The 17,554-nt window shown below is 39.8% G+C and overlaps 1 protein-coding gene across 1 annotated transcript; it reads right to left on the minus strand.

The window, feature by feature from the left end:
* Positions 1–3,808: 3,808 nt before the first annotated feature.
* synj2bp (synaptojanin 2 binding protein) lies at positions 3,809–17,554 on the minus strand. Its single transcript, XM_008118155.3, has 4 exons — positions 17,365–17,554; positions 10,096–10,232; positions 7,291–7,386; positions 3,809–5,959 (listed from the first exon to the last, which is right to left on the minus strand). The coding sequence occupies exons 1-4, from the start codon at positions 17,426–17,428 to the stop codon at positions 5,819–5,821; spliced, it is 438 nt and encodes a 145-aa protein (XP_008116362.1). The 5' UTR covers positions 17,429–17,554; the 3' UTR covers positions 3,809–5,818.

Consider the following 17,554-nt stretch of genomic DNA (forward strand, 5'->3'; position numbering starts at 1 on the left):
CAAAGTACAGCCTTAATCTGAGACAAATCAAGGGAGATTTCTGGCAGGCCTGCAGTCCAAACATATTTAAATTAAAATGACATTTACATAAATATTTTAGCTAGTTAAAATAAATGTCTTGTTAAATAACACATAATAATTTTTCAAATGTTCATTTCTGAATTCTAATAATACAAGTTGAGCATCGTTCATTCAGAACTCCAAAATTCAAAATTGTCCACCTGGATTACTGATATAATGACACCTTTGCTTTCTGATGGTTCTCAGTGTATACAAACTTTATTGAATGCACAAAATTATTATATTATTAATACATACATGAAAAGACATCTATTGTACCTCACCCCCAAGCTTGTTTAATGCGTGCAATGCCCATTAATGTGAATCGCTGTACTGCAAAGCAAAACAAAAATACCCCAAAACAGAACAGACCTTAGAAAATGGACTATTTCTATGACCAAATTAGGAAACTTAGTAAATATTAGGCACAAATGCCATTCTGACTCAGAAAACATTGTGTCATCAGTATCCTTCTATTTAGCCTTTAGCTGTTGGATTCATTCTTTGGAAAAAGTGGTAAAGATTTTCAATCCATTTATCTCCTTTAGTTCTGTTGCCTATTGGTTTACTGATGCTCATATGTAAAGACAGCTGTTTTGACTCTTCTAAATAAGGAAAGAAGTGAGGGTTACTGATTATCTCTTTCTGTACTTCTATCACAAGTTTCTTGATGTGGGTAACCAAAAAGGAATGGCATGTTTGAAAGTGAAAAACAATAATGCAGCATTCACAAACCTATCCTTTGTTACTTTACATCTTTTGTTAATGTCAATTTTCCTTTTCTGGCTGGCACAGCTAATCAAGAAACTGTTCTCACAAGAGTCTCTCCAGAAAAAGTATAAAAGGAAGATACAGAGCAACAAATTGAGATGCCAAAGACATCCCCTGGAAAGACTTTTCAATACAACATTTGAAATCAGAATCAGCTGTACTATGTAAGAACTGTGGGTGTCATTTAGCTCTGGAGACCCTGTAGATGTCCACAGAACACTTTTGAAGGTTCCCTTTTCAGACTGATCAATGATAATTTTAGCCCAGGACTGCTAAAAAACAAGCCTCAGTTGCTCACATCAAAAAGGTGGCAATTAGAAATGCCAATGTTAAAGAGCTCCGTCTATTGAAGGACTGTTCCCCATCTATCCTTAACTCAGCAGGGAAAAGGCAGTAATCGGTACCTGCTGACAAGTATTATAAACTGAACAGCTTTTGAAGAAACAGCTTCTTAACTACATGTGATCTGTGGGTCACAAACAACTGGAAGGGAGCAGAGAGTTCTGTGAGCAGCTATGGTTTTATTGTGTTCAGTATTCAACAAAATAGGCCATGAGTTCTATGTGAACACCAAGCCAGAGAAATTTTGTTCTTCTAAAACATGGAAATTCCCAAGCAGCTTCCAGAGATAAATGCTAATGTAAGACTATCTGAAAAGCCTTATAGGATTAGTTATCTTCTGTTGAGATCTAGAGATACAGGAATTTGCCCTTGGAGAAAAAAATCAATTTTTCCAGTCTATTAGTCTCTCTCCAAATTGCATTTAGGAGTCATGCTGTTTTTGATCAAAGTACATTTCAGAGAAAGTCTATTGGGAAAAATCTGAACTTTGGACAAGAAGGAGGTCATATGTGTAAAGAAATAAGTTGCTTCGGCTTCAAAGCCTCAACAATTAAATTATAGTAAGAAGACTCTGGACTGAATGAGATGCTTTTAACCTTTATTTGGGTGGAAAATCTTCTGCATGACCTGTATCATTTTCAGGTTTGAACCAATAATCACCCCAGATGTGTAGAACAATAATGGACATAATGTGACTATCATTATATTGAAGAAGATACAAACTCTATTTTACTACCGTATATAGATTTGAAGGCACATGGTTCAGGGAAGGGAAGGCTCTTGGGTCACTAGTCAGCCAGGGTCACAGAATGCCACCTGCTCCGTCGCTTCCTGTCCCTGCCAAACAAGGAAAAAAAGAGGACAAAGAATGTGGCACATGATAGGCACATTATGAGAATGCAATTCTCCACTGTCTTCCAGTGCCATGCAACAGCCATTAAAACTTTCATTATGGTCCTTGAATAGTGGCTGTGGGGGGGAAATCTATATGAGGAGGCTCATAGTGTGATTTGCCAAAGTTCAGTCTGTGGACCTCTATTGTTGAGGGGGGATTTGAACCCTGGGCCCCCAGAGTCCAGATCCAACATTCAAATCATTACACAACTTACTCATACATTAAATATTGACTGTTTAAGACCTTCTGGGTAGAAGTACTGGAAAAACAGCTCCCAAGGCACATCTTTAAGCGATACAAATTGACTGCTGTCCATCCTACGATTTCAAATGCGCTGTGCCAACTGCAGAATCAAAAGGAACCACAAGAGCCCTCTAGTCCTATCCTTGCCATACAGGAGAGATGGTTGTCCTTCGAAGAGACTTCCTGCAAGCCAGTTGTATGGTGGAAGAGTTCTTACAATCAAGAAGTTGTTTCTAATATTTAGGGAGAATCTCTTTACTGGTAATGTACATCATGTGTTGTAGTCACTAAAGCAGCAAAAAGCAGCTAACTTAATCTTTTACCTCACACCTTTAAATGAGCTTCATTTCCAGAACTTTTACCATGCTGGTTGCCCTTCTCTAAACATATTTCAGCTTGTCAATACCCCCCTTGAACTTTGGTGTCCAGATTTGCTAAATCAGAACAGAATGGAACTACTACTTTCCTCAATCTGGATATATCTGTGGATACAGCCTAGCATTGACTAGGGTTTTTTAGCTGTTGCATCACTTATTTTTATCTTGTGGTCCATTTAAACCTCTAGATGGTCTTCACATGTACTGCTGTCAAGCCAGGTATCATACATTAAATTAAAGGAGTCTAGCCTCACTTCCTTCCTATGTTGATTTCCTACTTGCTTTGGCACATAGACTATTCAAAATGCTATTTCCCTTTGGTGTTCAAAATAGCATACTTCAGTACTGGTGTGTGAAATTGCTCATAAACAGAAATGGTGGTTGCAGTGTATATACATCTGCATATTTTAGGGGCCTTCATGTTTTAGGTCTTGTTACTACAATGAGGCCATGTTAAATGAAATAATACAAATGGTACCAGCTGGGGGAAAGTGGGATATGTGTCTAGTGTGTTTGGAACTGAATTTGTAAAAGTTACTTTTTGGATTATAATGCCATTGCTGATGCTGACTGGGGGATTCCTGGAGTCATAGACCAAAAAGATTACTTCAAGGATCTGGTCTAGAGTGGTGGTGAGGTTTTTCGTCCTTCAAATTAAATGATTTCAGCATAAACAAGGGAACTGTAATAGACAACTGCTATGATCAAAATACAGTCATCACTCCACATCTGCAATTTTTACTTTTGCAAATTTGAATATACATGGATTTGATGAAAAATGTTCTCTAGGAATCTCTAGAATAGATCATTCAGTGTGATACCATGATCAATTTCCTCGAGCTGTGCTGGACGACCTAGAAATGTCTAGACATAACATCTTTCTAGGTTCTCTAATGAAGTTCTATGTTCAGCTTCCAGTGGATGTCAGCCACAGGGGAATGCTAGAAGACCTAGAAATTCCTAGAGAGATAATCTCTCACATTTTAAAAAACTATTTTCTTGTTCATTGTTTTTTATTTCCACAAGGGTCAGGTGCCCCTAACCTTAGTGACTGTGGAGGGCTGACTGTATCCCTTTTTAAATCATGTGAAGAAACATTAAATGAAAAAGAACACCACAGTTTAAAGTCTCAATACGTATATTGTATATGTGATATAATTTTTGGCATCAACCAGACCTCATACATCAACCTTCTTTTCCAAAGTACAAAAACACATTCACTTAAGAGTAAAACGGATGACATCCCAGTGAGCTCAAATCATTGAAGAGTACAATACAATCGGTGTGGGAGGGTTTTACAAATTTGAAAGTGAAATTCTTGCCAGTTTTTGTTTGTGTTACATTTTACCATCTTACATATTTTTGCCTATATAAAGACACTTCCTGGCTTTACAGCCTGCAAAATTAAGTCTCTAAAAAAGATCCACACTAAGCATTTATAGGCTGGAATCAAAGGATGTGTAGCATATTCATCGCTTGGAGGAGATACTCAATAATTCAGGAATTTAAAACCAGTTTGAGAACTCAATCTGAAAGGTTTACTTGAAAGAAAACCTCAACAAATTCCACTGGACTGTTAAAGAATGTAAGCTGTGTTCCTCACCTACAAACACTGATTGCATCTAAATCATGCCAAAATTAGAAGTCAGTGGAATGTAACATTATATGTCATCTATTGCTTTAGAAGTGCAATGGGGCAATGGATAGTGTTTTCCGAGCTTCAAAAGAAGTTAAGTTATATGAACACAAAACAGATGCACTCTATTGGTTTGCAAATATGTGATATTCACCTCTGAATTATTCTACCTGCAGTGACCACCCAGCCCAAAAACAAGGCTATGGTTAAGATGAGTTGCACTATGTCAGTGCAGTGATTTTTCAATAAATTTCTCTCACAACCCAAGGCTGGAGCAGAATGAAAACTACACAATGGCTAAGGTTGGGTTTATGTCTCCAAAGCAAATCTGCTACCATATTCATTTTCCACTGGTACATATTGGGAAAGCCACTTTCTGAGTGCTTCAACTTGGAAGCAAGGAGACCAACAATCCAGAAAACAATACAAAGAGGCATCTACCTGACCCAAGACAGCTTCCAATGATTTGAAAGATACATTATTAGCCTTAATGTTCCATACATTCAACTTTTTTTTGTAAATGAGAGGCTCACAATTCCACAGTTAAAAAAAACAAATGTTGCCAGCTCATAAGCCCCCTTTAAACTTTGGTACCTCTTCTTTCGGCCTGAATCCTGAATGCATATGTACCTGGACATGCACTCAGGTTTATTTCATTGGAACATACTTCCAAATACATTATCAATGCCCATCACCAGTTTGCTAGTTAGCATATCTGATGCCATTATGAGCCCTCCCCCATGATGCTTCCTACCTTCATAAAACCAATTCCAAAATTTATGGCTTAGCTTCAGCAACTCACCCCAAACGGTAGATTAAACTTAATGTGTTCTCCTAAGGCATGTCATAAAAAGAATAACCTAGTCCCCCTTCACCAAAAGGCTAAGAAATAGAAATACTCATCACTGCTTTCATCTCTCACTACTTTAATTTTTAATGATGATTTAGAAGGGCATATCAAAGAACTCATCCAATGCTCCTTTTCACTCTGCAGCTAGAGGCTCTGCCTGCCATCCAGAGAGACTCTATCAACTGGCGTGTCTTTTCTTTTTACAGGGCATCATGCTCGTCCTGTTCCAAGGCATCATATTCCTCCTTTTCCCTATCAAACCACAGTGAATTTGGTGGCTGCCCCAAATGTGTTCCTCTAGTTTCAGAATTAACAAGAGGCTGTGGATCAAGGGAGCCTCATTGCACTAACTTTGCTTTGCAGTACATGTTTTAAAAACACAGAGCCATGGGAGAAATCATGGAGCAAAAGAAAATAATCAGAAGAAGCTTAACCAAACTTCTGCAGGACCAGCGAAAGTGGGACATCCTGGTTCGTAAACACTCTGACCTCTAACGTGCATGAAATTCATCACATCACACAGGGCAGCAACTTTACATTAGGCAATGATTCTCTCCTCCCCCACTGATAATCCAGACTAAGACAGTCAATTTCTTCTCTTTAAATTGCATCACAGATGTGTAGGCTCCCAGACGTGGTGTGGATCACAGCCGTTGTCGGTATCTGAGGAAGGCCCATACCACAGCCATCGTTATGGCCAGTCCAGGCACCAAAATCACAGCCAAAGGAATGCCTCCTGAGTCTCCATCTCCTCGGTGGCTCGACGGACCGTTCTGGGGCATCAGCTGCAAGGGGAAAGGAGTAACCGTATGATAGATATTACATCAGAACAAAAGACAGGTAAACAGTGAATGCATGTACTTCCCAAATCAAGCATAACCAAGACTCTACTGGCAAGAAACTGAAGCATTCTGCTTAAAGTTAATATTTGGCAAAGCTGCAGAAATCATTAATTCTTGAAAGCTGGTGCTCATGTTACACTTTAATGCAGTGGTTCTCAACCTGTGAAATTATCTCTTCTCAACGCCATAGATCAGTGGTTCCCAACCTTTGGTCCTCCCAGAAATCCCAGCCATCTTACCAGCTGTTAAGAATTGTGGGAGCTGAAGTCTAAAACACCTGAAAGACCAAAGGTTGGGAACCACTGCCATAGATCAGTGGTTCTCAACCTGTGGGTCCCCAAGTGTTTTGGCCTAAAACTACCAGAAATCCCATCCAGTTTACCAGGTGTTAGGATTTCTGGGAGTTGACAGGCAAAATAGCTGGGGACCCACAGGTTGAGAACTACTGCTTCAATGAGATATGTCTAATATATATATAGGGCTTTGCTTTAATTCATTCTTCCTACAGAAATTTCCCATATGCCGAAGAACATGTAAAAACACATGTCTGATTTCATGTTTTGTTCCAATCTTTTACATTTTCTTTCTGCCATTTACCCCCACATTTGTTTGTGTCAGGAACGACTTGAGAAACTGCAAGTCGTTTCTGGTGTGAGAGAATTGGCCGTCTGCGAGGACGTTGCCCAGGGGATGCCTGGATGTTTTATCATCCTATGGTAGGCTTCTCTCATGTCTCCACGAGGGAAGCTGGAGCTGACAGACAGGAGCTCACCCCACTACCCAGATTCAAACCGCCAAGCTTTAGATTTAACCCATTGTGCCACCCTTAAACTATTTGTTTCAAACAGTCTCTTCAATAATAACATTTCAGATGGTGAATGCTATTAACAATTTGGATGCATGTGTATGGAAATAGTAACCACTTACAGAAAACCTTTTACAGCATTGTACCCTCCTGATGTGCTGGAATTCATTTGTCATCATTCCTGATTATGAGAAGTGCAATCTAACAAATCTTTATGGCTAATTTATGGTGTTAAGACACACATAAACTCTTGTAAAGACATCTATCACTCTACATGGACAAATTTACAGGTGTTTACAACAGAGTGGAAAAGTTTCCAGAAAAGTCACAAACACACGAGACTTCAAAAGTTCATCTTTAACATTTCCACAGCAACGAGAAGGATTTCTCATTCCTTCTCACTTAATAAGATTCATCATCTGCCAAAATGAAGCAATAGCGGTAGATCTCTGGATCCAAGAATACGTACCCTGTGTTGAACCTTTAAGGAAACGTAGTCACCAGCAGTCCTGAAGAGATCCACAGCATCCTGATGGAGCATGTCAGTCAGCTCCTCACCATTAACCTGTAAAAAACAACATCATTCAGGTCAGTCTGAACAGAATAATTTTAACTACAAGCAGTCAATTTAGGCAAATGGCGACTTTCACCAACAGCAGCATTTATTTATGCAGCACCATCATGGGATGAACGGCTTTACAAGTAAAATAACAATAAAACACTTCCTTGCTCTCAGGTAAATGATCATCATTAGATGTCTACAATTTTGTTACACAAGATGTAAGAACAATCCTGCTTATATTACTTTTAAAAATGTACAGTAGAGTCTCACTTATCCAACATAAACGGGCCGGCAGAATGTTGGATAAGCGAATATGTTGGATAATAAGGAGGGATTAAGGAAAAGCCTATTAAACATCAAATTAGGTTATGATTTTACAAATTAAGCACCAAAACATCATGTTATACAACAAATTTGACAGAAAAAGTAGTTCAATACGTAGTAATGCTATGTAGTAATTACTGTATTTACGAATTTAGCACCAAAATATCACAATGTATTGAAAAGATTGACTACAAAAATGCATTGGATAATCCAGAACATTGGATAAGCGAGTGTTGGATAAGTGAGACTCTACTGTAATTCTAAATACTTAAAAGTTTTACATTAAAAAAAACCACAGTAACCGGCAGTACAAATGCTTATTATTCACGCATCGTCAACCATCATATATAGTATGATCCACAGGGGGTATGTTTCCGGACTTCAGATATATATACGGAACTGCAGATAACAGGATTTGCAGAATGCTCTGGAGGACATAGAATATGTTGAACGTAGATAAATGAAACTACAAATATTGGTTCTACAGATATGGAGTACGTTCTCATTTTGAACATTTTGAAACAAAACTAGATGCTAGCATCCAAAAGAGTACAATAAAATGGAATGTCTTAAATTCTTAAGAGCTTTAACTGTTAAACAGGGACGCAGTTCCAAGACGTGGAAGTCGGTGGCAAGGAAAACCTGGCACAATCCATTCTGCTGCCCTTCGGCTAGCAAGCAGACATTTTAATTTGGACAGGTTTGAGGCATCTAAAAGGACCTCTGGATGAAATTATTTTTAATCTAATGAATGCTTTTGTTCTTATTTATGTGTTTTAAGTGGTGTTTTTATTGCGCATGTTCTCATGCTTTAATTTGAACTTGCTCTTTTAGCTGCCTGAAATGTAATTTTAGTAATTTGGTTTTGTTCATAGATTGTCAGCTAGGAACCAAACAAATAAATCCTATTCTAATTTACTTGGGAGTAAACACCTTGTAAAGCAATGAGAATTCACTGGCCACAACACAATTTGGTGTCTCAAATGTTAGTCTCGTATCTGGATATATTTGACCTGCTGAGTCTAAAAAGTTTTCCCCTGTCAGCTCTAGTTTATGAGATGGAAACTGATATGTGGCATATGTTCTCTATCTGCTTGCCCAAAGAAAATTGTGATAACCATATCTAAGAAACTAGAGCCAATGCAGTCTATCCAATGCTATTTTCTAAATCAGTGCCCCAAATAACCCCAGGTTAAGGCCTAAAAACCAAGACATCAAAAATGGGAGGGGGGAGAGGTTGGGCTGTGTTATAACTGAATAAACACACAGGTTTACAATATACAATAAAGAGCACAAGATGACACAATAAGTGAAAAGCAACCTGAAGGCACACAACAATAGCAATCACCTAATGTTTTAGATCAACCTTTTACAAATAATAGTAAGCTACACTGAATCCCACATTGGGAGAAAGGTGGGATATAATTTCATTTTTTTTTATTTCGTGTCAAAAGCATTGGAAAAAAAAGTCAATACCATATTTACCATATTTACTCAAATATAATGCTCACCTTTTTAAGCTAAATTCTTTTGTCAAATTAGGGTGTGCATTAGATTCACGTAATATGGTAATCTTAGTGCTGAGCCAAAGCAAAAGGGGAAGCTACTTCAGGAGAACCTGAAACTCCTATCTGAGGGGTAAAAGGTAAAGGTAAAGGTTTTCCCCTGACGTTAAGTCTAGTTGTGACCGACTCTGGGGGTAAACACCTCCAAGGTCATGTGGCTGGCATGACTGCATGGAGCGCCGTTACCTTCCTGCCAGAGTGGTACCTATTGATCTACTCACATTTGCATGTTTTCGAACTGCTAGGTTGGCAGGAGCTGGGGCTAACAGCGGGTGCTCATTCCGCTCCCGGGATATGAACCTGGTACCTTTGTGTCCGCAAGTTCAGCAGCTCAGCACTTTAACACACTGTGCCACCAGGGGCCCCTTATCTGAGGGGTGTCATCTCTGATTGCCATGGCTCAATGCTATGTAATCCTGGGATTTGTAGTTTAATGAGGCATCTACACTCTTTGGCAGAGAAGGCTCAAGGCCGTGTCAAACTATGGCCCCCAGGATTCCATAGCATTGAGCCAAGGCAGTTAAAGTGGATTCATTCTACAGCACAGATGCACCCAAGGTTTTATTTTCCATTTCTGGAAGCTTTGGTGTTCTAACACTTCTGTTTTTAAAGAAGGAATTATAAGCATGCAGCCATTGTAATGCGCACTTTTTTGGCTAAATTATAAAGAGTGCACTTTTTGCTGCTTGCTGCACATTACACTTGCCAGCAAAAACTTTTTTTTTTGTTTCAAGATTTTGAAAACTGAGGTATGTATTAGATTCAATGGAACATTAGACTTGAGGAAATGCAGATAATTCTTGCTGTCCTTGAAACGACTCACCGATAAAATTTTATCTCCTTCCTGTAGGCGTCCATCCAGTGCGGCGGCTCCATTTTCTTTGATCCGGCTAACAAAGATGCCAGTGTCATTGGAGATGTGTTGTTGGTCCCTCCCACCAACTATATTGAATCCCAGACCTAAAGACAAGAGCAGGTTGGAGAGCAATAAGAACCTTCAAGGCAAGAAGAAAACCTAGAACTCAGGACAATTAAAGGTGGATGTTCCATCTATTTAACCCAGATGTTATTTTAATGATGTGGCCAGCAACTCTATCTATATTTTAAAACTTAAGGCAGTGCTAAAGAGGAAATTTTCAGTGAACCCATTACAAAAGGAAAATGACAATTCCGTAATGCCTATGAAAATCCCCACCACAATCAGTATTACAAAGAAAACCTCTCACTGGCAAGTATCAGAGATTTTTAAAAGTATGTCCTCATGTTTAAATATATACACAGTACTCATACATTCAGTCCAGTAGCTGAAACAGGTTCTTGGCACACTATATATATTAATGCATAAGGCCTCACAACCAGGTATATGGCATATAGAATAATCCCAACAAAGCGTCTGACTTCAAGGAAACTGATTCTTATTAGGCAGACATTTGACTTTCACACATGAGAACTCTCGACCAGCCTGCCAAACCTGTACGTCCTACACAACAGCATGAAGGTCTCTGAACAAGGTCATAAACTGCATCATTCTGCTTCATATTATCCTCTGTTCTCACCCCCACATCTACGCAACTGCTAACAAACATGAAGTTTGATATTAATGCCATCAACGTGTCTGAAGAAGACAGATTCATAAAAGCTCATGCTAAAATAAATCATAAAGGGGGGAGGAGAGAAAAAAGAAATTTAATAGCACATTCAAGACTAAACAATGTATATTTTATTAACTATTTCACTGAACAAATCTTGCCCAGAAAACCTTGTGATTCATTTGCCTTAGGGTTTGATCTTTTATTAGTCCTAAGGTGATATGCAGATGGTATTCCCCGTAGTAACCTATGAATGTGAGAGCTGGAGCATAAGGAAGGCTGGACAAAGGAGGATAGACGCTTTTGAACTGTGATGTTGGAGGAAAATTCTGAGAGAGTCTTGGACCGCAAGAAAATCAAGCCAGTCCATACTCTAGGCAATGATGCCCAACAGCTCACAGGAGGGAAGGATATTAGAGGCAAAGATGAAGTACTTTGGCCACATAATGAGAAGACAGGAAAGCTTGGAGAAGATAATGATGTTGAGGAAAATGGAAGGAAAAAGGAAGAGAGGCCGACCAAGGGCAAGATGGATGGATGTGACTGGCTTGACCTTGAAGGAGCTGGGGGTGGCCATGGCTGACAGGCACTTCTGGCGTGGTCTGGTCCATGAGGTCACAATGAGTTGTAAATGACTGAATGAATAACCAACAACGTGAACTTATCACAGGGTTTTCTGGGCAAGATTTGTTCAGAGATAGACTATTGTTGTCATTCTTTGAAGCTGAAGTCTCTTTCTTGCTAAAAATCACCCACTGAGTTTCTGAGGCTGGGTCCAGGTTGCATGAGCCCTTGGCCAACACTCTAACCCCCATAGTATGCTAATAACTCTCTAAAATATAATAACATATTTTTCTGGATTATCGCTAGATGCCTCTCCCAGTGTATGAACAGCCCCTACATAGTCTCGTTAAGTCACAAGACAGCAAAGCCACAATGTAAGGCAGTAGCAGTGGTGGTGACCAAGCCCGAGGCCCTGCCATCCTGCTCCTCCTTGTCGTCCTTGGCTTTCCACCTCACCCGCGATGGCAATGGCCCAAATAGGGACCCAAGCCACAGCCAGGGAGGAAGAGGAGGAGGAAGGAGAGGAGAGTCAGGACAAGTTTAAAGAAGAAACCCCCAAAGGGTATCCAGTCCAACCCCCTTCAGCCAGGCAGGAAGACACTTTCAAAGTCCTCCCAACAGACAACCATCCAGCCTCAGTTCAAAAAGCTTCAGAGGACTCCCAGGCAGTCTATATTTCAGTAGAATTGGCAGAGACCCCCAAAAGGGCATCTAGTCCAACCCGCGTTAGCCGGGCAGGGACACACAATCAAAGCACACCTGGATGGCCATCTAACCTCAATTTGACAACTTCCAAAGAGGTTAAATCACTACAGAAGTGTGCACATACACACACACACACACACACATCTATATTGTATGAAACTCTTATAAGGAGTTGGTTTAACCTCTGGTTTGCTAGTAAAACTGAATTATCGTGTCATGAAAGGATACCCATCTAAAAAGCATGTCACCAACATAAAACATTTGGAAAGCTCTGGCCTAATGAGATAGTCCCCATTTACAGAGTTATTTTTCAGATTTGTTTCCATTTTGAAATGCTTACTAAAACAGAAGAAGAAGAATTATTATTATTATTATTATTATTATTATTATTATTATTATTTTATGTCTTACTTCTCATGGCGCTAGGCGGGTCACAGCAACTCATTAAACTGTTTGTAAGTTTTTGTGTAATATGTTGCCATTATGAAATATACTGCTTGGAAATCAGATTCATCCTTATGAAATCCCATTTTAACAGTTAAACACATTGAAAAGGGATTTGGCCTTTAGCCTACAAACCAGAACAAGTAAGACTTCAGGAAATTTGGGAAGACAAAAAGTAGAAATGCCACAGTGAAGCTATTACTTGTATAAATGAAAGAGCAGAGGATGGGAAATAGCATTTTTTTTCTCTGAAAACCATCTATGGCAATGGTTCCTATCCTTGTCCTTCAGGTGTTTTGGACTTCAGCTCCCACAATTCCTAACAGCTGGTAAAATGGCTGGGATTTTGGGGAGGACCAAAGGTTGGGAACCACTGATTTATAGGGTTGAGAAGAGATTATTTCATAGGATAAAATACATAATTCTGTTTGTCCCGGAATAGTCACTTTCAGTTCTGGGGCAAATATTAATCCAAACTCAGATCTGCTGGATCTCATAGTTTCTGAAAGATCACCACGAAACCTGCTTTGGAAGGCTGGGAAACATCTGGAACAGGTTTCCGGTACCTTGAGGGTTTGCAGCAGCAACAGGGAGGCAAAAGAGACCCAATTGCAGTAGCACTGCATACAAAAATCCATCATAGATCCTGGCCAATTACATCTATTTTGAATGGCAAAAGTCTATCGCCATTCTTTTAACTGGTTAGATAGGAAGTCGACTCAATATGTTACTTCCCTACATGCATCGCTTTTATGTTTAGTGCTAAATTACCAAAATGTTTCTTGATTCAGTAATGTTGAGCACTCACATTATTCTTTGGTGCTATACCATGTAATCATTATTTAAATAGACTCCTCCCTCTCCCAATCTGAATGTACTAAAATGATCTCAGCTATGATATACCAATAATATTTATCCGGTGCAGACTTCTTTTTTAAAGTATATTTTCAGTTATAAAATACATGGCTGCTTATAACCAATTGCTATGGTATTATTATAAATATTGCTTCAATTTGCCACTAGATGTCACTAGCAAGAGGAAAAAATTTCCATTTTGGTTTTCTGCTCTAAGGCTGTTCAGTGGTTTTTATTTCAATGTTGAGATTTTATTGTTTTAGTGTTTCCAGGAAGGTGAAAAATCACATTTGCTTCATTAACAATGATTAGCTACTCTAAAAATACATGCATTTAACAACAGAGCGAATGTAATAGTACATATATTATTACACTAGATTCTCCAATATATAGACAGGTAAATATTAATATATTGCTCACCCTGCCCCAGAGTTGCTTTATTTTATTTATTATTTTAAGATAGAAGCAGAAATATTGGTTTTATCTATTCATTTTTAATATGCATATGTTTACTTCTATTTTAGTGTTCATATGTCTTGGGTTTTAAATTGTACAATGTATTGTGCTTAGCATCGCTGGCCACTTTGAGTCTCTTTTAAGAGAGAAAAAGCAGCATATTAATAGATTTAATAATAATAAATACCATACACAAAAGAAGCAGATAGCAAAAATATCAAAACTGTATAACATAAAATTAAACTGGCAATGTACTGTATGGCCCTCTTCTTGGGATGAAAATAATAATTTGTCTAACATGTGAACAATAATCAAGGTCAGTAAAGCAATGATTTATTTTTCCACCTCTCTTCCTTGCTTTCCTTCCTTTCCTGGGATCACTCCTCTCTTTTACTGCACAGCTAATTATTCCAAAAACTACTTTATTGTTCTGGTTAGGGAATCCTCCAGTTGTTGCTGAACTGCAAATCCCAGAAGCCATAGCTACCGGTACAGTGAAAAATACTGGGAGATGTAGATCACCATCATCTGGATCATTGAGTTATTTAAGAAGGTTAGATTGGCATCCTCTTTGCTATCTTTCTGCAGCCAGGTACTAATCTTTTCATTCCAGAAAGCCTTTGAGAACTGATTTCTCGGGAGAAATTGATCTTGTATACTGAGTTTGATTTTTATTTGTTGTTTTTTAAAAAAATGTTTTTAGTGGTTGAATCCCAACTCATGCACCCCAAAACACCTGGAAAAAAGGCTGGATATGAATAAAATCAACAGTAACAATGCAGGCGTGTCCATTTTTATGGTCTCTTCAACTCTCCTTGGTGCCCTTGTAGAATCCAATTGCAATAAACAGAAACTCAATATTTTTACCATAATGCCAAGTGTGTTTCCAAAAACAAAACCCATATCCCCAAAAGCCTCTAAGGGTGCATCTACACTGCAGAATTAATGCAATTTGACACCACTTCAACTACCATGCCTCAATGCCATGGAATCATAGGAGTTGCTGTTTTACAAGGTCTTCAGCCTTCTTCTGCCCAAGATGTCACCAAACCACAACTCCCATAATTCTATAGTATTGTGTCTTGGCAGTTAAAGTAGCATTAAACTGGATTATTTTGACAGTGCACAAATATAACTAGCAGCAGCGCTCTGTATTTTGGCTGGCCAATAAAGGCATCACTTCTTTGTGGGTTTTGGATTTACTTGTATTTGTACATGGCTACTGTAGAATAAAGCTGTTCTACATGGTTTCAAACATAATTGCTTCCAAACATGATCTGGAGGTTCCTGGCAGTCTCCTTTCTAAGTACAGTACTAAAAATTTAAAAATCTGTTAAATATGAAATTGTTATAGTGTGAATTTGGAGCCCCCAATCCGACTCTGGGGGTTGGTGCCTATCTCCATTTCTAAGCCGAAGAGCCAGTGTTGTCCATAGACACCTCCAAGGTCATGTGGCCGCCATGACTGCATGGAGCACCGTTACCTTCCTGCCGGAACTGTACCCTTTGATCTACTCATATTTGCATGCTTTCGAACTGCTGGGTTGGTAGAAGCTGGAGCTAACAGCTGGGGCTAACAGCAGGAGTTCACCCCGCTCCCCAGATTTGAACCGCCAACCTTTCGGTCAGCAAGTTCAGCAGCTCAGTGATTTAACCCGCAATGCCACTGGGGGCTCCTATAAACTTTGTACTAGCTTGATAAAATATCAAAATGAAGCAGTTAAGAGCAAATTAAGACACAGTTTTATTCTATTTTAAAAGCAGCATTTAAAAAAATTAAAGTGTAATTTCTTCCCTTTTTTGCTATTTGCTTGAGTTCCTATCCATACTGGCTATATGATCCATTTTCTGGATGCAGATTATCAGCATTAAACTGGATCATGTGAGTCTACGGGCCCTTCCAGACAGGCCCTATCTCCAAGGATATGATCCCAGGTTTTCTACTTTAAACTGGATTATGAGAGTCCGCACTGCCAGATAATCTGGGATAAACAAAAAACTTGGGATTGGATCCTGGGATATAGGGCCTGTCTGGAAGGGTACTAAACTGCCATATAATCCAGTTTATAATCCAGATTTTTGTTTGTGTCAAGAGCGACTTGAGAAACTACGAATAGATTTTGGTATGAAATAATTGGCTGTCCTTTACGACGTTGCTCAGGAGATGCCCGGATCTTTTGATGTTTTACCATCCTTGTGGGAGGCTTCTCTCATATCCCTGAATGGAGCTGGAGCTGACATATGGGAGCTCACTCCGCTCCCTGGATTCTAATGGCCGACCTTTTGGTCTGCAGTCCTGCTGGCACAAGGGTTTAATGCATTGTGCCACTGGGGGCATCTGGAACTGGATGATATTGTCAGTGTGGATGGGGCCGAAGAGTCTATGGGCCCTTCAACACAGCCATATAACTCAGAATATCAAGGAAGAAAATCCCACAATATCAGCTTGAACAGGGACGTCTGAGAGCCCTTCCAAACAGGCCCTATATCCCAGGATCTGATCTCAGGTTTTCTGCTTTAAACTGGATTACAGTAGTCTCACTTATCCAACATAAATGGGCCAGCAAAAGTTGGATAAGCGAATATGTTGGATAATAAGAAGAGATTAAGAAAAAGCCTATTAAACATCAAAATAGGTTATGATTTTACAAATTAAGCACCAAAACATCATGTTATACAACAAATTTGACAGAAAAAGTAGTTCATTACACATTAATGCTATGTAGTAATTATTGTATTTACGAATTTAGCACCAAAGTATCACAATGCATTGAAAACATTGACTACAAAAATGTGTTGGATAATCCAGAGCGTTGGATAAGTGAGTGTTCGATAAGTGAGACTCTACTGTATATGAGGGCCTTTCCACACAGCCCTATATCCTAGAATATCAAGGTAGAAAATCCCACAATTTTTGCTTTGAATTGGAATATATGGCAGTGTGGACTCAGATAACTCAGTTCAAAGCGGAGACTCTGGGATTTTCTGTTCTGATATTGTGGGTTATATAGCTGTGTGGAAGGGCCCTGCGTCCCCACTGCCAGACCATCTGGGATAAACAGAAAGCCTGGGATCAGATCGTGGGGAAGAGGGTCTGCCTGGAATGGCCCAGAGTCCACACTGCCATATATTCCAGTTTAAAGCAGAACACGTGGGATTTCATTCAGCTGTGTGGAAGGGGCCTACTTCTGGCAGAGTGTGCTGCTTTTAGCCTTGGAGATTGGGGAGACCTTGGGAGGGTCGCACTCTCTCAGCCTCAGAGGAAGGCCATGGCAATCCAATCCAAACTCTGCGATGGCTTTGCCTTTGGCCTGGAAGTGGTTTGATGAGCTTTTGGGCCAAGGAGGCGGAAGTCTGTAAAATTACAACTCCCGGGAATCCCATGGCAGCGGAAGAGGTGCCAAAACCGCGTTAACTCCAGATGTGGCTGCACCCAGAGGTCAGGGAGAAGGGCGGAAGGGAGGGCGCTGACTTTGTACCTGAAGGCCCCCGCGTGAGGTCGATGGCTTCCTCCGAGAGGAGGCACTCCACGCCGCCGTTCATGCCGCCTCGCTCGTCCCTTCGCCTCCCGCCCTCCGAGCTCCTCCGCTGAAGGTGAAACAGGAGGGAGGCGAGGCGGCCGGCCGGAGCGCTAGCAGCGCTTTCAGTTTTGACCCAGACAGGAAGGAA

This window comes from Anolis carolinensis, chromosome 1 (genome assembly GCF_035594765.1).
Source record: "Anolis carolinensis isolate JA03-04 chromosome 1, rAnoCar3.1.pri, whole genome shotgun sequence".
In the NCBI taxonomy this organism is placed as follows: domain Eukaryota; kingdom Metazoa; phylum Chordata; class Lepidosauria; order Squamata; family Dactyloidae; genus Anolis; species Anolis carolinensis.